Raw genomic sequence first — 21,382 nt, forward strand, 5'->3', positions numbered from 1 at the left:
AGACTGCATATGTCAGGACAGATCTATGAATGCTGCCAACGGGAAGGTTATCTGTGGTAATGGCTGGATGGGTGTGGGGGGAAACGATCGCCTAAATGAGCATCAGAAATGGTCACCAGAAGACAAAAGAAAGACATGGTCCTCAGAAGAAAAAGAAAAGAAATGGTGATCAGAAGACTCTTGTGCTTTAAATGGTTACTTTTAAATATGCAAACCTCATGTCGCATTATGATCGTTTTCATTTTTGTGTTAGCATAACAAAATTCAGTTCAGCAGTTTGACCAACATCTATGGCTGCCAGGTTCCCATAGTCCAGGAGATTAGAGAGTCCTCTGTGGAACTGAAACTGTTGGCACAAGCAATAGATAGGATAAGAAGTCTAACTATACAGTGATTGTGGGTATAACTCACATGAAGATATGTACCAGGGCAATGTTGATATTCTTATTTTTATGACTAGTAAACCAGATACAGAAAGTTAATTAAGTATCTTGACAAAAGCCAGCTTGTTTTTCTCAGTAATAATGCCAAGCAGATTCTTAAAATATATACGTTAATGCAATCATTGATTTGATGGTTATTTGTTGAATGCAAACTCTGTGTTGGGTACAGTTTTATATGTTGAAAGATACAGCAGTGACCAAAAAATGCCCAGTCCCTTCTTTCATGGAGCTCACATTCTAGTGGGGAGAGGCGGGCAGTGAGGAAGATCAAGGAGTCAAGTGGCCTGCGTATCAGGTGGCAGAAAAATCGAGCCTGGAAGTGGGCTGGGAGAAGTGGGAGGACCTGTCGAGGGGAGAGACAGTAAGTCCACAAAGATCACACATCAGTCAGAATGAGTGACAGCCTGACCTTCACTGAGCATTGGCTCCCCGACAGAAATAGTGTTCTTAAAAAGGTGGTCCTGAAAAAACCATCTAAAACTCTCTAGCTAAAAATAGTGTGTTTCCTGACTATTAGAACACTTGATCCTAAACTGATGGGTTCGCTCTTACATATTACATTGGTATTTTGTTCTAACACAGTGTGTCCCTGCTTGACCCCCAGCCCTCATGAAGAAAGACTGGGCCATGGGTTCTGTTCTGGGAGAGCGATTACAGAAAGACGAAGAAGCTATCTCAAAGGAAAAAATGTTCATTTTTAAGATTATCTGTGCCCTGAGCCCTGACAATATCTCTAAAGTGAAGTTTCATCTCAGTTTAAGCTATTCCCTTTAAACTGAATTTTAAAATATACGTCATTACTTTAATAAAGTTAATACGTGTCTACGGTAAAAATTCAAACAACAGAGAAAGGTGTGAAATGAGAAGTCAGAGTCTTCAGACAGCCCCATCCTGGCTTCCACCACCACTTTGAACATTTGTTTCTACATCATCCCAGAAATTTTTATCCATATTTCAAATATCATAAACTTCAATTCTACACATTTTTATACTTAATTTATATCTTGAAGTCTTTCAAATCAGAACCTCTAAATCTACCTCATTTTTTTAAAATGCGAATTTTTTTACTGTATGAATCAGTTAAACCCTTCTCTTATCAATGCATGTTTGCGTTGTTTTCATTACAAGTCTACAGAAAGATCCTGGGACATACACTGAAATAATTTGGTGAACATATCCGTAAGGTAAATTCTTAAAGTGGAATTGATGTGTCAAAATGCATATGCGTCTTAAACAGATGTTACCAATTAGCCTCTAAAAATGTCAGTTTACACTTCTATCAACAGCCTGAGAAAATGCTTTGAATTAACTTATAGTTTTACTATGAATCTGGAGGAAAACCCTTAAGGATTATGTTATAACAGCGGATTGAAAGACCGTGATTCCGGAACCACACTGGGGCGGGAGGCATGAAATAGTTTCCATGAGCCTATTTTCCAAACGAAGATAGTGCTTCTCCTCTTTTGCATGGAAATCACATTCCCATCTTGATTATTCTTTCTTGGGATGAGGAAGTGGTCCCAAGAGACTGCCCACAAATGCCTCGTTTCCATCCACTTGTAAAAGGCTAATCGTATGCTTCCATTTTCAGACCACGTTTACCTTCTTGAAAAAGCAAGAGTTCCTTTTGAAGGAATGCTTTGCTGCTCTTTTCTTTTTTAAACATTTAGAGTTGAGCTTATTCTGATTGTGAGACCAAACAAAAGGTTGCACAATTTTCCTTTGGAGGAAAAAGTTACACATGTGAGGCTAGGACATCCCCCCACCATCACGTCTTCTTGGGAGAGGGGGTTTGGCAGAAACCTGCAAAACTGTCACTTCCTGTGTGACACTGGCAAGGTGCCTACACAGCCGGCTTTAGTTTCTCACCTTTATTGTGAGGGGACTGAACGAGGCCACAGGGCATGGGCGAGGTTTTCTCCATTTGCTTTGTCCCCTATGCCTTGCATTTAATAGTTGTTCAAGAAGTAATGACTGAATGAATGGATAAATCTGTGCAGCCCTTTCCAGCTGTACAATATATTACCCTCCTTTTTAAAAACGATCTGTCGTAGAATACTCCAAGATTTTCAAGCAAAAGAAAATTCAGTTCGCTTTACCTTACCGGAAGTTGGAGAATAGTCAGACACGAAAGCTGAAGTTTGGAGCTTGGGGACTGTTAGCTGGGACTCTGCCCTTTGCCTCCACATTTGCTCTGACCCAGCCGCTGTCAGAAGGCACCGAGGGAGCCAGAAGGCGCTCATTCACAGGGCTCGGAACTGGACTGACCACTTCCTCCATAAGCTCAGCTCTCATTTTGGCCGTAGAGAACAATGAAAGTGCCTATTAAAACCCAGCGAGAAGAGAAGACTCTGTAATAAGGAAAACCTCACAGGTTTGAACTTTTGGCCTGCATTTCTGTGTAGGGGTTAAGCTATTTTTCCCGATCACTGAAATCCTGATTTCTCTGCTTTCTAAATATAATGGCACCAAAGTAGTATACCTTCCTTTCGGTCTTTTTAAGATCCCCCCAATGCCCCAATGTGATGTGTACTCCCCCACTTTCTCTTCCCTGAAACACATGCACTAAGGAGGTGCAGAAGTGTATCTACTCTGTAGCCGGCTCCTGGCTTTATATGCAGAATTGGAAATTGAAAGGAAAACTTAGGAACTGGGATTGAGCTCCCTGGCCCAGTTAGGATGCAAAACCATTAAGAAACCTACCAATGATGTAACTATGATGTAGGCCAACTTCCCAGAAAAGTATTTTCCATTCTCACCCCTTTTAAACCCTTAATTGTAAGCCAGAATTTGGAAACAGGGTGATGTCACACCAGCATAAAACCAGGATATATTTGAATTTGTCTCATGTGCCCTTGGAGCTGAGTCTTGAGAATATGAGCTGTTGGCCAAAGTTTTTCAGGATTTTTTAGGCACATTTTTCTGAACCAGTGGTTTGCCTGTAAGTTTTGAAACTATTTTAGGTGTCAAGGCATATTTGTTCCCTCTTCTTTCTGGCTCTTCTAAGTGTAGTGTGGCATCTGCTGCAAATAGTAAGAATCGAGCTGCTGTGTTCCCCACAGGCGTGTTTATGAGGAGCTTCCCTCAAGTAAGAGGCAAGAAAATGACAGAGTCAGAGTGGGTCTGTGGGGGTGTCCCTGATCCCGTAGAAGACGGCTACTGCTTATCTCCTGGTGGGGAAACCAGTTTCATGGAGAAGGACCACATGTTGGCTTCTATTTCAGAGTAGCCCTGAGGATATTAACAGCTGAGATGTTATATGGTCCTGAGGTGGCTGGGAGCTGTCAGAGTGAATTATGATCTTCTCACCAGCTGTGGTTCCACATCTGGAGAACAGCTGTAAAGAACCCATAAGTTCAGAAGGACGCCTCAGGTTGGAAGGCAGTGTGCCTGTTACAGAACTAGGCAGGGTTTTTTTCTGAATACAGAAAACAATATGCGTACATAGTGCCCAGCTATGTGGGTACAGTCCGCATTTCCCATGAGCCTCACTTCATCGGATGAGGTTTGTGTAACTATGATCCTTTGCATCTGCTGCAGAAGTGCATGGTTGGGGAGCGTTTTCATGCAGTGCCATCCTCTGATGAGTATGTGCTATATGGAGTGATTGCTGGGTAACAAACACATAGTATCCAAGAATGAAGAATTAACTAGCCTGTGCGCTAAACCTTGAAGCCATAACTCCTCCTAATACCCAGTACTCCTGCCAGATTTGCCTAAGTGGTTTTGGGATATAGATCTGATGAAAGCCAGTGACTAACACACTTCCCACAGGAAAGCAGCACACAACAGGGTGCAGGAGAAAATCACTTCTTTTGACTCCCTGAACACACAGGTTATTTTTGTGCTAAAGCAGAACCTCTTGATTCTCTTTGGTAATCTACAGAATAGGAAGTGTATGGATTTTTTTTAAGATTCCTGCTATCCTTACAGATTGGAAAGTTCACCCGAAGCAGCTGTGGGAACTAGAGATAGAGAGACCACCGGTTGAAGCGAGATAACCATCTGCCTAGAGGTGTTTTATTTCAGGAGCAGGTTTGAGACAAAATGCACGTTAGGAGAGGTCGAAAATGGAGAGAGTGGCTGAAATTATAGACTGTGAGTGCTGGAAGGGGCCCTCTCGGTGATGCAATCAGGTCAGTGAGGTCAACAGCTAGTTAAGGGTCATTCCGCTGTCTGCCCTCAGATTGGAGTAGAGGCAGACAGGGACGTGGTGGAGGCATCAAGGAGAGCTGTGCAAGGAAGGCAAGAAAGACAGACCAAGAAGGATGGGGAAATAAGCACAGGCTTAAGGAGGGGATGAGCCAAAAAACTGATTGTTAAGGGCTGGCCTGGTGGTGTAGCAGTTAAGTTCATGCCCTCTGCTTCAGCAGCCTGGGGTTTACGGGTTCAGATCCCAGGTGCAGACCTATGCACTGCTTATCCAAGCATGCTGTGGCGGCATCCCACATACAAAATAGAGGAAGATGGGCACAGATGTTAGCTCAGGGCCAATCTTCCTCAGCAAAAAGATGCTAATCTTCCTCAAAAAAAAAAAACAACAAAACCCACTCCCCCACCCAACCTCCAGCCAGCTGGACTAGGGACCAGAAGGAGCCTTGAGCATAGGCAGGAGTTCTGACCATGGACAGGCTGTCCTGTCGCTGGAGGCGCTGATTAAAGCACCGACCGGGCATTCTGATCATGCTGCACTTCCTCCCCACCCCCATCTTCTGCGTGTAGATAATAAATTGAGGATCAGACCCCTCGATGGCGGGCTTCTGCGGTCCAGAATGCAGAAAGGCCAGAAATGGACATGTTTCCACCTGCCGTCCTCTTGCTCATCACCTGGGTGCTTGGCGGCTAAGGCTTAGTGTCCCTGGACAGCCCCCGCACATAAGGAGTCTTGCTCCTCCCTTCCTGAGCCTAGCAGCTGATAAGCAATCCTCCTCTTCTCTCTCAGCCTCTGCTGCTAGAGGGAGGAGGAGAGGAAGTGAATCAGCCGCCCCAGCTTCCTCTGTCCACACTGCCGACCGAGCCCTGGGAGGGAAAAAGCTGCTTCCTGGGGAGTGTGGGCTGGGGGAACCTATGGACCCCAGGGTGTCAGAGCCTGCTGAGATCAGCTGCCATCAGGGTCTCCCCTCCTCTGGCTGGCTGTCTCTTGCGTGCCCCCGTCGTGACTGCTGAGGGGAGAATACATGGGTGTGGGAAGTTGACTGGTCCCAACTTCGCCACCGCTGCTTGATTGATAATTAACCTGGGCCTCCTGGAAGGGATATAAATCACTCATTCAGCCTTGCTGGCAGGCGCCCCACCTGTCATTAGCAATGCAGGGTGAGGTGGGAAGGAAAACTTGCTACAATCTTGATAAACCACTTGGAAGCAAGAGCAATTGCGTCCTGGAGGCCTGTGAGCATGAGAAGCTTCCTCCTGGGTCTGGTGAGAGATGGTGGAACCAGGAAATGGTGCGGGTCAGTCTTGCTCCGCTGCACGGGGCTTCTCTTGCTGTGAACCTGTTCCTTCTGGCTCCTGTGTTCAACAGGCTGCATGCACCCACTTAGGCCTCCTGTGAGCTCTGCATTTGGGGTCTGACTAGGCAGGAGGGCCCTGCCTCACACGCTGTTGGTGTGTGTCTGGGGTCAGCGAGGCTGGGGCATGGATGGCAGCACCCACTCTGCCTGGGGCAAGGTGAGCCCTAAGATGTGGTCATGCACCTTGCTCCCGAGAGGGACCCTTCTCCTGAGCATCCCAAGTAAGGAGACCCAGTGTTGGTGTGAGGGCCTTTGTGCCAGTGCTTGTTCCTTAGGGGCCCATTCTGTCCCCACTTTTGTTGGAGAAAACAGAAGGACTCAGTGTGGGTACAGAAGGTTATTCGGAGCAGCCCTGGAAAGATCTTGTGCATCTGAGGGAGGTGACACAAAACTAACAGTTTGCTCCCTTTGCCTTGGGCCTCTGTGCCTGTTGCCCCTCTTTCATTCTAGTCATTGTGCTACGGTGAGGAAGGGGACAGAGAGGCAGGCCATGCCCTGCCTTTCAGGTGACATGGCACAGTGAACTAAATGAGGAATGCACACCATAAGTACCTATTTCCTTGAATCTAGGACCCATATTTCTTTCACATTTTAATCTTCAGGATAATAGGATGCATTTTAAAACCTATGAATATAGTTAATTTTTTTTAATCCCCCTAAAAGCTGTTGTTAAAATAGTGGGTACATCTTTGAGTCAGTTCTTAGAATGAAAGAAACAAGTATTATTTCAATTTTCCCTTTCCTGTCTCTAATGTCCACACCTTTTCCTACTTTTTTTTTTTTTTTTTGGTGAGGAAGATTAGCCCTGAGCTAACATCTGTTGCCAATCTTCCTCTTTTTTTGCTTGAGGAAGATTAGCCCCGAGCCAACATCCATCCATGCCAGTCTTCCTCTGTGTTGTATGTGGGATGCCTTGACAGCCACAACACGGCTGATGAGCGGACTAGGTCTGCGCCCAGGCTCCAAACCCACAAACCTGGGCCACAGAAGTGGAGTGCATGGAACTTTAAACCGCTCAGCCACGGGGCCAGCCCCCTTCCTACATATATTTTACCTGAACTCTTGTTACATTGTGGAACCTCCATTTCATACATTGATACAAAGAAGAAAGTCCAGTCTTCACCCTGTCTAGACTAGCCCTTTATCTCACAGTCTGTGATGTTTCTGAACGTCCCCGTGCTCTGCAGAGACCTGTGGCCGTGACGGAATCTTCCCCAAATCCGATTCAGATCCACATGCACCAGTTTGGGAGCCATGGGGCCTAGGAAAGATTTGCTTTCCCTTAAGATCTGTTTCTTCTTCTGTAAACTCACCATCCTCTGTCTTCTAAAATATCTGTGGGGCTGCCTTCCCTCACAAGCCACCAGAGCGTTTGTCAAAACTCATAGAACTACATACTAAAAAGGAGGAATTTTACTATAGGTAAAGTGTACTTTCTGTAAACTTGACTTTAAAAAAAGTCCAGTCAGACCGCACGCATTCTGGTTTGTTGTTGCTTGCAGCATTGTTTGCAAAATATTGGAAACAACCTAAGTGTCCATCAAGAGGTGATTGGTTAAATAAATTGTGATACTTGCATATGACAATATATTACTGGATAGCCGTTAAAAATAACTACATAGATCTGTACATCTGATGTGACATATCTCCAAGATGTAGTGACAAGTGAAGAAAAGCAATATTCCAAACAGTGGGCACCATTTGCTCTCCCTTGTGTAAATGTGTCCGTGTGTGTTTGTTTGGGTTGCATGGCGTATCTCCAGGCAGGTGCATGAGAAATTCCCACAGGGTTCCCTCTGCTCAGAGGGACCGGGTACTAAAGGATGGAGTAGGAGGAAGATGTCATTGGCACTGTACACCTTTGTTGCATTTTGAATTTTTTTCATTGTGCATATATTGTCTCCTTAGGAAATAGATAAAAATAAAATAAAATAAACTGCTTTGACCAAAAAAAAAAGACACAGGTCCCCGGATCTGAGGGGCATAGGCCTCCAGCCTGATTGTTTCTGTTTCTGGTTTTCAGGCCCATCCTCCGAGCCGACTCACTCGCCCACCAGCAGTGGCAAGAAGCTCTTTGCTCCTGTCCCGTTCCCTTCGGGCTCCACTGAGGATGTGTCCCCCAGCGGCGCGCTGCAGCCCCCGCCCCTCCCCCAGAAGAAGTTAGTGAGCCGGGCGGCCTCTTCGCCAGATGGCTTCTTCTGGACCCAAGGCTCCCCCAAGCCAAGAGCAGCGAGTCCCAAGCTGAACCTCAGCCACTCGGAAACCAATGTCTGCGTCCATGAAGAGTCCCACTTCAGCTACTCCTCAAGCCCCGGGAGCCGCCACCATCCTATCTTCTCCTCTTCTGAGCCTCTGGAGAAAACTTTCAAAGGCAGCAGCCACTGGGTCCCAGCACCGGGGCTGGCGGGCAGCAGAAGCGGCTGCGGGAGCCCCAGCCCCCAGTGCAAAGGGGCCCCCTCGGCCTCGTCCTCTCAGCTGAGCGTGTCCAGCCAGGCCTCCACCGGCAGCACCCAGCTTCAGCTCCACAGCCTCCTGAGTAGCATCAGCAGCAAGGAGGGCACCTACGCCAAGCTGGGGGGGCTCTACGCCCAGTCCCTGGTCCGCCTCGTGGCCAAGTGTGAGGACCTCTTCATGGGCGGCCAGAAAAAGGAGCTGCACTTCAACGAGAATAACTGGTCGCTCTTCAAGCTGACCTGTAACAAGCCCTGTTGTGACTCGGGAGATGCTATTTATTACTGTGCCACCTGCTCCGAGGACCCTGGCAGCACCTACGCTGTGAAAGTAGGTACCACCCCTCCTTCCCTCCTGCAGGGCAACCAGCTGGTCCCGGCTGGGGCAGAATTGCGCCCTGAGCGATCCTTTCTTTCGCCCTCGAGGCTGTAGGGGGCGGGCTGATTCCTGAGGTTCCTTTCAACACCTGCTGCGCTCGATGACTTGCCTCTCTGCGGGGCCAGGACGTGGTGCAGTGAGATCTCTAATGTGGCTCTGAGGCGTTCTGTGCTTTCAGGAATGAACCTCTGGGATCTAGCTGGATTAAGGGCACAGCTGTCTTTTAAGGCAACAGAGAGTTCATTTATTTATTCAGCAGGTTTTTACTGAGTGCTTGCTATATGCCAGGTATTTTGTAAAGATCTGAGTATATAGAGGTGAACATCCGGTTCCCTTGGAGCTTATCATCTCGTAAGGGCGATGGGCAGTAAAGATCTTGTTCTTGAAATGTTAGAGCTGGAAGGAGAGTTTGACCCAGGCATCATCTTGGACAATAAGAATAATTGCATTGCTTGAGCATTTGCTATACGACTAGACTCTTGGCTGGGCGTATTAACCACATACTCTCGAATCCTCACAGAGTAAGGGTTTATAGATGGGGATCTGAGGCTCAGAATGCTTTAGTAATCTGCCCACAGCTAGCTGGTAGCTCAGATGGATTTGAGCTCCGCTTTGTCCTGTCTCCAAAGCCTGTGCTACCATCCTGTCAGTTAAGAAAAATGAAGTTCAGAGAAGTTAAGCAACTAGCACAAGGCAACACAGCTTGCAGGGCTGTTGCGACCACACCCCGTTTCTCTCTCAGGATGCAGCTCTGAGCAAGCTAGTCGAGCCATCTGCAACCATCTGGCCACTCTGCTGTCTGCCACAGACTCTGGTCGTTCCGTATGACCCCCTTTCTCATCTTTGTTTGGAGTTCCTTGAATCCCTGGTGGGTCTGTGGCCCTTCTATAAATGCAGGCTTTTGTTGGGGCGTGAGGAGGGGACTCCTGAGCTCTCTTCTGCCATCATGTGTCCCAAGATAGTCTTTTATTTCAGTTAGAAAAACGCAAACAGTGAACTTGTGCGAAATAACCTTGGTCAGCTAGCTTCCTGTTTACTAGTAAGATTTTTAAAAATATGATTATTAGCCAAGGAAAATTGCAGTGAATTTTACCTTGAGATTTTTCTTAAGAAATTGTTGACACTACCTTAAAACATAGATTGGGAACCCCTGATTTATATGTTCCAGGGGCTAACTATAGTCACTTGCTGCCTTCCTGTGAAAAAACTAGGGAGGGTGTGGCTACTAGGAGGATCCAGTTAATTGTCAGAAATCAAGGCCCCAAAAGACCGGGGGGATACAGCCAGGATAGGAGGCCCTAGACGCAAGAATGCAAACATCCAGAATGAGAGTCTGGATTTCTTGAACTTCATTGCCTCTTTATATCTAAATCCAGCAGCTGCTTTCTTAGTGAGCTCTCCTTCCCTGCCACTCCCCCAACCACAGTTAAAAGGAAAAAGAGACGATTCCAGCATTTCCCTTCCTATTAAGATGGTGCTGTATCTGGTAGAGCACAAAGTGAGTGGACCCTCTGGTAAGCTAAACGTGATTATCCTGGTTCTCACCGTCCGCCCAGAGCCAGGGGTGGAGGTGCCTTTAGGAAGTTCTTCTCTTTTGCCAGCCCCAGTGAACCTGAGAGAGCCATCTGTGGGTCACCGCTCCCTTCCGCCTCCCCACAGTCAGATGCCTCAGTCACTCTCACCATCTCCTGGGCTGGCCCTGGGGGTTCATTCTGTGTCAAGGGGCAGCTGACCTCCCCACTTTGAGGAGGAAAGAGCCTGGTGGAAGAGGCTTACTCCCTCTTGTCCATGGGGTAGAAAGTGACGTGACCCTAAATGCAAGAACTAAGGGGCCACCTGGCGCCAGACCTGCCACTGGACCAGAACCTCGGGGCCATGGGTTTTGGTTTATCCGTAAGTGGTTGTGATGTGTAGCTTGCCTTCTAGAACCTTCGATAATAATGTAGAATTGGCCACAGTCTCCAAAGAACAAGGCAGAAAACTCGGCTTTCCCAGAGGATGTTAAAAACCAACATTGCTCCTCATTTCATTGCAAATCTAAACCATAAAGAAACCAGAAGATAGGCCTTGGTCCTCTAAGGATGCGAGTCCCAGGGGTCTCCTGTTTGACTTTGCTGGAGACTTGGCAGCTCGAGGACTATCTCGGTAATGTGTGATAGGAAGTTTGGAGAAGAGCTTCAAATATTGAGAGTCTAGGGAACAACAAAGTCAGTTTGCAAATGCGCCTGGCTTGGTAATGGGGCGGGGGCAGGAGGCGGGGGGTGGGGGGCTCGTTGTGGAACATCATTTTGCACGTGCAGCTGTTCCACTTCATTAGCGCCACAGTCTAGACGGAATACAGTCATCTGAAATCCACAGGAGGGGGAGCAGGTCTCCCGTCCCGCATTGCCTGTCTGTCGCTGAGCTCATTTCATCTGTGCACAGTAAGCAGGAGCACTGGTGGCGAGTCCCCATTAACAAAAGCGGGCTCGCACCTGCTACCGCTAATGCTGGGCCCTGGCATGTGGGCTGGGCGCCCTGCAGCAGCCAGGAGGTGAAGCCAGCTCTTGTCGCCCTACTCCATGAACATGTGGCCAAAGAAAAAAAATCTTTGGCTGTGTGGGATACAAACGAAGCTGTTTCATTCTTCAGTGGACTAGAACTCCAGTTCAGTAATTAGGGACCTGTGTTAAGCCGGCTGGGCCCTTTTTACTTAACAGATATGACTTAGCCCAGATTTGCAGCCGCAAATGAGGCCGTGGCTCCAGAGTTTAAAGGGAGAGTTGGCTCAGCAAAACATTTGAAATTGGAGCCGAACCAAAGGTTTGTGTGAAGGTCTTGAGCCGAAACCCAAGCGCAGACCCTCTGAAAATGAGATGGGGAGGAGTGAGGGGAGGTGGGGATGAAGAAGAAACCTCCCCCTCCTCCTCTACCACTCCAACCCGGCACTTGGCACTCTAGAATGATCTCGGGGGCGCCCGCCCAGGGCTCCTAGGCTCCTGAACATGCGCCGGCTCCCTGGTGCGGGGCTGTGAGGAAGCTGCAGGTATTGCCAGAGGACCAGCTCACTGGATTTGAAACGCATCCAGCCCGGTGGCCATTTACCCTGCCCCTAAACTTACGTCTCTGTGCAAACTGTCGGCAGCTCCACTGGAGCTCTGACCAAGAGTGTTTGCTGGGCCCAGGCCTTTGATACCCTTGAGAAAAGGCATCCTTGGAAACAACTTCCCAGCCCCGGGGCAGCTGCATCCTCCAGTTGGTACAATAACCTGCCAGCCAGCTCTGGATTGCTCATACCACCGCATGGCTACAGCCAGACCTGCAAGAGCAGTCACCATGGCAACTTTTCGCAGTGAGCGCTCACCGTGGGCTAGGCGCTGTGCTGAAAGCCATGCCTGTGCTGTGTCCCTTAATGCTCACCATGGCCCTGTGCAGAAGGGCTGTCACTGCCGCTGATACACAGAGGGGAAACAGACTTTGGGATAAATACCATCCATCCTCACTATTTATGGATTCCGCAGTTGTGAATTCGCTGCTAAAATTTATCTGTAGCCCCAAATCAATACTGTGGCGATTTGTGGTCGTTCCTGAACAGGCACAGAGTGGGGGGAAATTGGTGTCACCAGACATGCAGATTCCCAGCTGAAGGGGAACAAGGCTATGCCCTGCCTTTTTGTTTCAGCTCTCATACTGAAAACAAGTGTCCTTTTTGAGATCTGTTCAGTACTGCTTTCTTCACATTTTTGTGTTATTTTGTTGATTTCGCTATTTAAAATGGCTCCTGTCTGGTTGCTAAGCTCAAGAAGGCGGTGATGTGCCTTTGGGAGAGCTCTCCGTAAGCTTTGTTCAGGCACGAGTTTCAGTACTGTTGGCCATGAGCTCAGTGTTAAAGAATCAACAGTATCCACTAAGAAGGCATCTTTCAACAGAAGCACACATAAAACAAGGTGACATTTGGCCGGTTGGTGAGAATGTTGTGAGCTGAGGCTTGCAAGATCTTCACATTGTATTCACGAATCCAGTGCTTGTGGCTACTTAGTAGAACTTAACTACCACAAATAATGAGAATCGATGGGAACCTGCCAATGTTTGCAGAGTTCATATTTAAACCTAGCTCTTTGTCATGCCAGAGCCCATACTTTTGACCTGTAGAACACTTCTCAGTTGTGTAATCTTGGGCAAATAGTTTAACCTCTTGAAGCCTCAGTTTCCTCCTCTGTCATGGCGTCTACCGCATCGAGTTGTTTGAGGTTTAATGAGACACTGCGTGAAAAATGCTTAGTAGGCGTATTGCCTCACACATGCCAGAGTTAGGTAGTTGTCTGTTGAGGTCGAGAAGCCGTCACTGGACAGGGGTGACCCGGACATCCAGTAATGCTCTTCCCACGTATCCATAGATGGCACAGCAGACAAGTCTATACACAGTGGTTGGTATTTATACTCAAGACTATTTCTCAAGGACCCCCCCCAAATTTCCTTTAGTTTACTAGTGTTCTAGAAGATTGCCATTTAAAACCTGAATACAGTTAGATGGGCTGGAATAAGGAAGAGCCTGAACAATGCTCTTTAGATAAGTATTCCAAAGTCATTTTTGCGGGTGTCATAGAAAGCAATGTATGGGGTAAACGTACTTCCATTTCTATTCTACCTCTATAATAGAGAGACTGCTAAATGAATGTGTTACTGCCCCACCCCCCCAATTATCGTTTTAAAAGTTTCCTTGTAGGCTGAACTCTTTTATCCCAGGTTTCATGCTGAGAGGTTTGCATAGCTGCAATGCAAGTAAATCTCCGTGGAAAGGTGCTTGCAATGGAACTTCCAGAAGCGTCCCATGTACAGTGTGGCGCTCCGTAAACACTGCTGTCATCATTCGAGTGTGGCATGCAGCAGCCCGAAGGGTTGTTTGTGAATTGTTTGCAGGATGCTGTTTTGTTTTGTAGGTAGAGGCAGGATGCCTTTCTTCCAGGATGACATGCTGATCCTTACCTTCCATAAATCATGGCTGAGGTTGCACAAGATCCTTTGAGATAGGAGACCACAGACCAGCTTCGGTCCCTTTCAGCATAATTACAGGGAAATCGAGACCTGCCACAGGGCCATTATCTCTGGCTGAAGACGCTCCAGTTGTGTGGCAGCCAGATGCGGATTAGTGTTGCTGGCGATCCTGGGGTGGCTGGCACCGACATTGGGACAAGCTGCTGGAGCGGCGGTTGTGGGGATTCCCCAGAGGAGCTTGAGCTCACTTTTGTGGTTGTTCCCACCTTCAGTTCAGAGGGTGCCTTTGGCACTTTCGGATCCCTCTCCCTGGAGAGCCTTCTGTTTTCTTTCAGCTCTGACTCACCCTCAGAGGAAAGCGTTTGGCTTCCACATAGCAGCTCCACTAAAATCAGCTTGCAGGTCCTGCCAGCTGGCAGGTATTGCATATTGACCTGGCCATAGAAACTTGGGCAGCTAAGAGAACTTGGCCAGGTCCTGGAGGGTTAGGGTCTGCGTATGCCCCTGAGATTCCCCAAGAAGGGGAGGTCAAACACATCCTCCATCAGGTAGCTGCCAATTTGAGCGTGAGGGATGGGGAGTAAGGCTGACAGCCTGTGGAAACTCTTCTCTGGCTTCCTGAGAATTTGTCCAGCCCATACCTCGGGCGGAGGGATGTCTTCCTACTGATACCAGGGTGCCACACTGCATAGTGTTCTGCAGGGACCCCACTCTTGATGGGTTGGATGGTAATTTTATGTTAACTTTTAAAGAAATTCCCAAACTGTGTTGCATTTTGCATCCACCAGCAACATGGGGATTTCTCTACATTCTCATAGACATTTGTTATTATCTGTCATTTTTATTATATCTGTTCTAGTGAGTGTCAATTAGTTTCTCATTGTGGTTTTGATTTGCATTTCCCTAATGAGTTTCATGTGATGCTGAGCATCCTTTCATGTGCTTATGGCCATTTACGTATTTCTTTGGTGAAATACCTATTAGTATACTCTTTTGCCCACTTTTTGACTGGGTAGTTTATCTTCTTATTACTGAGTTGTAAGTATTTTTTTGCAAGTTCTGGATACAAATCATTTATCAGATATGTGTTTTGCAAATATTTTCTCCCAATCTATTAACGCTCTTTCCATTTTCTCAATGATAGCTTTTGCTACACAAAAGTTTTGAATTTTGATGGTTATCCATTTTTTCTTTTATGGGCCATGCTTTTGGTGTGATATCTGAGAAATCTTCGCCCAACCCAAGGTCTCACAGATTCTCTCCTGTGTTTTCTTCTAAAATTTGTATGTTTTAGCTCTTACACTTATGTCTCTTTGATCCGTTGGAGTTAATTTGTGTATATGGTGTGAGGTAAAGGTTTGAGTTCACCATTTTGCATGTGGATATCCAAAGTTCCGACATTATTGTTGAACAGAATGATGGATCCCCCTCCTGACCTCACTTCTCCTTTTCCCTGCAGATCTGCAAAACCCCTGAGCCCAAAACGGCCTCATACTGCAGCCCTTCTGTGCCCGTGCACTTCAACATCCAGCAGGACTGCGGCCACTTTGTCGCCTCGGTGCCCTCCAGCATGCTCACCTCTCCCGACGCACCCAAAGCCCCTCTGCCTGCCCCGCCCTCACACCCCCCTGCCCAGGAGCAGGACTGTGTGGTGGTCATCACCCGAGAGGTGCCCCACCAGACCGCCTCTGACTTCGTGCGGGACTCAGCCACCAGCCATCAGTCTGAGCCCGAGGTTTACGAGCGGCGCGTGTGCTTCCTGCTTCTGCAGCTCTGCAATGGGCTGGAGCATCTGAAGGAGCATGGGATCATCCATCGAGACCTGTGCCTGGAGAACCTGCTACTAGTGCACTGTACTCCCCAGGCCTCCCCTGGCCTCTCCCCTGCCACCCCAGCTCCCCATGTCTCCTCTGCCACCTCCAGCGCCCCTCCCACCTCCACATCCCCTACTCCTGCTGCTACTCCCTCCCCTCACCCCTCTGCCACCCTTCCAGCCAGTGCCCCCCTCAATGCCCCAGCTGCCCGTGCCTGTCAGGGAGTGCCCAGTGAGAAGCACTTGCCCCGGCTCATCATCAGCAACTTCTTGAAGGCCAAGCAGAAGCCGGGCGGCACCACCAACCTGCAGCAGAAAAAGAGCCAGGCCCGGCTGGCCCCGGAGATCGTGTCTGCCTCCCAGTACCGCAAGTTCGATGAGTTCCAAACAGGCATCCTCATCTATGAGCTGCTCCACCAGCCCAACCCCTTCGAGGTGCGGGCCCAGCTTCGGGAACAGGACTACCGGCAGGAAGACCTGCCTCCGCTGCCCACCCTGTCCCTGTACTCGCCCGGCCTGCAGCAGCTCGCCCACCTGCTGCTCGAGGCCGACCCCATCAAGCGCATCCGCATCGGCGAGGCCAAGCGGGTGCTGCAGTGCTTGCTGTGGGGCCCCCGGCGGGAGCTGGTGGAGCAGCCGGGCACCTCCGAGGAGGTGCTCTGCGGCACGCTGCATAACTGGATCGACATGAAGCGGGCTCTGATGATGATGAAGTTCGCCGAGAAGGCGGTGGACCGCAGGCGTGGGGTGGAGCTGGAGGACTGGCTTTGTTGCCAGTACCTGGCGGCCGCAGAGCCCGGAGCCCTCTTACAGTCGCTGAGGCTCCTGCAGCTCCTGTGAGCGCCGCCCCCAGCCCCGCCCTTGATCTCCCGCCTCCGTGCCTGACCCCCATCCTGACCCCCATGCCCTGCCTTGCCTTGGAAACATCCGTGTCTCCCCGGGAAATGGTACAAAATGACTGTCATACTTGGATGTAATATATATGCAAAATATATAAATATGAAAGACTGAGGATGTCACTGCCCACCCTGGCCTCCTCCCCAAGTCCTCCCACTTTTCTCCTGCAATTATACATTTCTAGTTCAGTGCAAGGTCCTAAGACAGTTCTGCTACCAGAGTGAAACCTGGACGCTGGCCTCACTACCACATTATGGGATCTGTTTACCCTCCTGTCAAATGGTTATTAAAAAAAAGAAAAAAACAACTCCATGTTTAAAAATTTTTGGTTGAGTCATGAGCAAAGCTCTTTTATCTGCAAGCACCTGAGTGCATCATTTTCTTTGGTGAGTAAAAGTGAATGTGAACCTCTGAAACAGTGTCCGGGCCACCGGAAGTGTCCTTGGTCTACGCTTCTCATGAGACAGAGCAGCAGGCCATGAGGGCCCGGGCTTGCTGGTTGCCAGTCAGTCTTCGCTCTTTTCTCCCCACCTAGCAGTCTCTCAGAAAGAATCCAGACACGGCTGATGTGCCCCAAATCCGTTACCAGTTTGCTGAAGCTGGTTACCATTTGCATCAGACAAGGGCCTGGCTGGAAACAGAATCCACCCCAGACGGTTCAGGTGGAAAGACCTTAGCAGGGGAACACTTAGAGTGGTGTGGGCAGGGTTCAGAGAAAGAACAAAGGATGATGAGGCAAAGACAAGGGCTGGAATGGAGAGTTACCTGTTCACTCTTCCTGTTCCCCACCTGTCATCTCCAGGCCAAGACCAACAGGGCCAGAACACAAGGGGGCCTGGGTGATGCCGTCAGCAAGATCCGCCTCCCCAGTCAGGGAAACGGGAGGAAAGATGGGGTGCCAGGTGGCAAACAGCCCACTGTTCCTACTGTACTAGGTAAGGGCAGTGCAAGAATACAACTCAGGTGTTCCCACCCCCAAACCAGTAGTCTGTCTGCTGTTCTAAGCTTCAGGTTTCTATTTTAAAAAACTCATTCATTTAACACACTGACTGGCACCTCCTCTCTCCTGTGGTCAATATCTGTTACCATGCCTTTAAAAGTGCACAGAGAGAATTAGGAAGCAACACATCTTTCCTCCTTAAAACTAGACACGCACAAAAGTCATTCATCACTCATTTGAAGGAAAACAGCCCCAAGACCCTTACATTTCTCCCTAAAGGGTCATCTTCCAACTTTTGAATTAATTACTAAAATCTTAATAATCACTATGGACAATTTGAAACAAATGCAAAGATCCTAGTGGATGTCCTAGAAATCTGGGGATGTGGCTAGCAACCAGGATGGGGCAATCTCCCAGGTGTTCTGCATATGAATTTCACTCCTTTTGCAAGTTCTGCCTTCAGCCTCCAACTGCAGGTAGACACACCCACATTTTCATGCATCAGTGCTAAAGATGGCATTTCAGCTGTTGGCTTGAGCATTGAGGAAAGAACTGACTGAAACCAGCTTCCAACTGTGTACAAGAGCGAGAAAGTCTTTGAACACGGAAATCACGATTCTCCATAGGATCTATCTGTTTCAGAGGGGATTATTTTATTAGTTGTTTGTTTCTGGGAATTTGCCAGGCAAACCCTCCATGCTCGATGTTCTGTCTTTTGTTTTCTTGTCCTTTCTCACTCGGAATAAATAAACAATGGAGAGAGAGGAAACAAATATTCTGCCAGAGGACTGCAGTGCCATTTGGAAACACATGTCTCAAGAGACACATTTTAAATCTCTGAATTAATTGCATGTTGTTTATATGCCACCCACTTCAGGAAAAAGAAATTGAGATTGTGGAAAAGCTTTTAAGAACCAAAATGAACTCAAAAGTAAAGATGGAAAGAGAAGAAACTAGAGCAATAAATTCTTTTCTTTTTTTTTTTTTTGAGGAAGATTAGCCCTGAGCTAACATCTGCTGCCAGTCTTTCTCTTCTTGCTGAGGAAGACTGGCCCTGAGCTAATATCCGTGCCCATCTTCCTCTACTTTATATGTGGGATGCCTGCTACAGCATGGCTTGCCAAACGGTGCCATGTCCGCACCAGGGATCCGAACCGGCAAACCCCAGGCCGCCAAAGCTGAATGTGCGAACTTAACCACTGTGCCACTGGGCCGGCCCTAGAGCAATAAATTCTGATTGAGAAGAATGAAAGCAATCAAACATAAAACTTGCATCTGAGCCATCCACCAACCTAGAAAAAGTAGAAAGCAACTGGTTGCAGAATTCTTTGTGCAATTTTAGGAAACACTTCACTTCATCAGGAGGAAACAAGCTTGGTTCCAAAGGGAATTTGTCAAGGATTTCCTTGTTTAACGACATTGAATAATGTTTCCAATAGCAGGTTGAAAAAAAGAAGATGACATTTTTTTAGTTAAGGCAATTTCTTACATCCATCATTGGTGAAATTCAAGTATGTAGCATTCCAGCCCGATTCCATCAAGAAGATTCTATAGGGTAATTGCCACCCATTCATCTCCATAGATTCATCTCCTTTTCCATAAATAGTCATGTGGCTACAAATATTAGGTTTGGCAAACAACTTCAGTCACAGTGAATTCAGAGGCTCAATATAACTGGTTTTTATTACCTCAGAATACACCTGGGATGCACAGCTTTGTCTCAGAAAACTCAGCACTCAATACATTAAGTCCAGAAACAATAGCTTATTCCACAGGACTGGGCTTCAGATACAAGCAGGGACCTTTGTATGATGACAGTCTCTTAACATCTGGGCATTTAATACTCCTAGTATCTCTGAGTTCATCTCCTTTTTCTTGGCTTTAGACCCAACTACTGGTATTTACATCTCCAGGTTTTCTTCTCTCCAGCTCTGAGTCAAGTCGCCCGCATATCTTTTCCACATTTGTAATTTTTGTTGTTAACGAGCCTTTCCCTTTCTCGTGCCAAGATGCGGAATCTTTTTTTTCCTTCTCCTGAATTCTTTCCTGTAGGCGTTGTGAAGCCATACATCTAAGCTGTTATATCCTTGCCAGAAGCAAGATAAGCACTTCAGGGATTATTGATTTGTCATAACACATGGCTCAGATCTCAAAAGACAGGGCTCCAGGGAGCTGTAGTTACCACTCTGTGTAACACTTCCTGGTTTTCAAGAGCTGGGGAGGGAGAAAGCTCTTTTGTGATGTACACATGTACGCAAAACAATTATGAAGATTTTGAAGATGGAAGACACATGTTACTCTAATGACTTCTCTGAGATTCGTTCTTTAAATATATAGCCAGTAGACGAGGCAGCCCTTTCCCACTCTGCTGAATAGCCATAAATCTTTGAAGATCTAAGAATAAGCTTATTAAGTCTCATTAGAAGCAGTAGATTTGTAATGTAAAATCTGCTTGGCAGATTTAATAGAGGGTGATGTGAATGGAATTGATTCATTAGAAACCAAAATTTAAACGAGCTGATGTCATTGCTAAAAATAAAAGACAAGAATAAAATGTTTGGGGCAAGGTCCCAGGGGCGAATGTCTTGACAAATTACTCTCCTCTCTTTTCCAGTGCTAATTAATGGGGGTTAAGGGACAGCCAAGGTGACCTCCTCCAGGCAAGAGATGTCCTAGGAGGACGTGTGTGCTGGAAAGAGGGTTATGAGGTAGACGGGTGGGTTCCAGGGCCCCAGAAAAGGAGCCCAAATTAACCCAAAATCAGTATCATTGATTTAGGGGGAACTAGGATTTGGCCAGAATTCCCATGATCAACTTGGATCCTTACTGGATCCTGGATGCTCTGTCTTCTCTCATCTGCATCTTTCTTCCCAGGACTTGACTACATCCATTCAAACTTACCGGAGTGGGAGAAGCCAAGTCAAGCTTACTCAGGATTTTTCTGCATGCCAACAAGCCAGCTCGGTATTGAACTATCTCAGTTGGGACTTGAACATGTACATTTATCACATATTCTGAATGTTGGATTCAAATCGGTCCGATCCTTTGCTAGAAGTGATTACAGTTATTTCCTACAAAACCACTGCCCTCAACACTGGATGTGCTTGGACTATCAAATCGTTTATGGGTGGCATGAGGACGTAAAGGTTATTCTTCAGACTTCTAACTTAGTGCTTTATCAGGGATCCCAGGCATGGAGACAGGTTGGGGGAACTGAGCATAGTGGTCTAAGGAGGGAGGAAAGGGCAGGAAATGAGAAAGAAGGATTCAGAGACAAACCACCTGCTCTACCACTTGCCCAGATCCAACCTTGATAACTTCCCACAACCCCCTAAAGGGGATTCATTCGTTTTAGTCCAGTCGGGCTGTTATAACAAAATACCACAGACTGGGTGGCTTATAAACAACAGAAATTTATTTCTCACAGTTCTGGAAGCTGGGAAGTCTAAGATCAGGGTGCCAGCAGATCCAGCTCTGGTGAGAGCCCACTTGTTGGTTCACAGACAGTAGTATTCTCATCGTGTCCTCATGTGGCAGAAAGGGCAAGGGAGCTCTCGGAGGTCTCTTTTATAAAGACACTAACTCCATTCATGAGGGCTCCACCCTCATGACCTCACCATCTCCCTAGGGTCCCACCACTTAATACCATCACATTGGGGGTTAGGTTTCAACATATGTATTTGAGGGGGCAAACATTCAATCTATAGTCTCACGCTTGTGAGCCCTTTACTGGGATCATAGACACTTAGATGTCTATTCTATTCTTGAAGAATTCCGAGGGATGAGGAAGTTTTGAACTCTAGGTTGTGTTGATTTCCATTTTGGAGTTTATAGCAAATTCTTTAAAAAGTGAGAAAAACTTTAGAAATTGTACCCTTTATTTATGCCCTTTCTTTACTGACGATTCCCATCATTATCATCATCATGGAGACCATTTTCAGTTTTCCTTTTAAAGGAGTAACAGAGAGTTCTTCTC

General features: G+C 47.4%; 1 protein-coding gene across 3 annotated transcripts in view; it reads left to right on the forward strand.

The window, feature by feature from the left end:
• The window catches only part of PRAG1 (PEAK1 related, kinase-activating pseudokinase 1), a 48,322-nt gene extending 31,746 nt beyond the window's left edge, over nucleotides 1-16,576 (forward strand). For all 3 annotated transcript variants that reach the window (XM_014867403.3, XM_014867402.3, XM_070499797.1), the window contains exons 5-6: nucleotides 7,977-8,734; nucleotides 15,216-16,576. In XM_014867403.3, coding sequence (XP_014722889.1) covers nucleotides 7,977-8,734; nucleotides 15,216-16,409 — 1,952 coding nt within the window. In that variant the 3' untranslated portion in view covers nucleotides 16,410-16,576. The remainder of the gene's footprint in view (nucleotides 1-7,976; nucleotides 8,735-15,215) is intronic.
• The last annotated feature ends 4,806 nt before the right edge of the window (nucleotides 16,577-21,382 follow it).

The sequence above is a fragment of the Equus asinus genome, chromosome 27 (genome assembly GCF_041296235.1).
Source record: "Equus asinus isolate D_3611 breed Donkey chromosome 27, EquAss-T2T_v2, whole genome shotgun sequence".
Classification (NCBI taxonomy): Eukaryota; Metazoa; Chordata; class Mammalia; order Perissodactyla; family Equidae; genus Equus; species Equus asinus.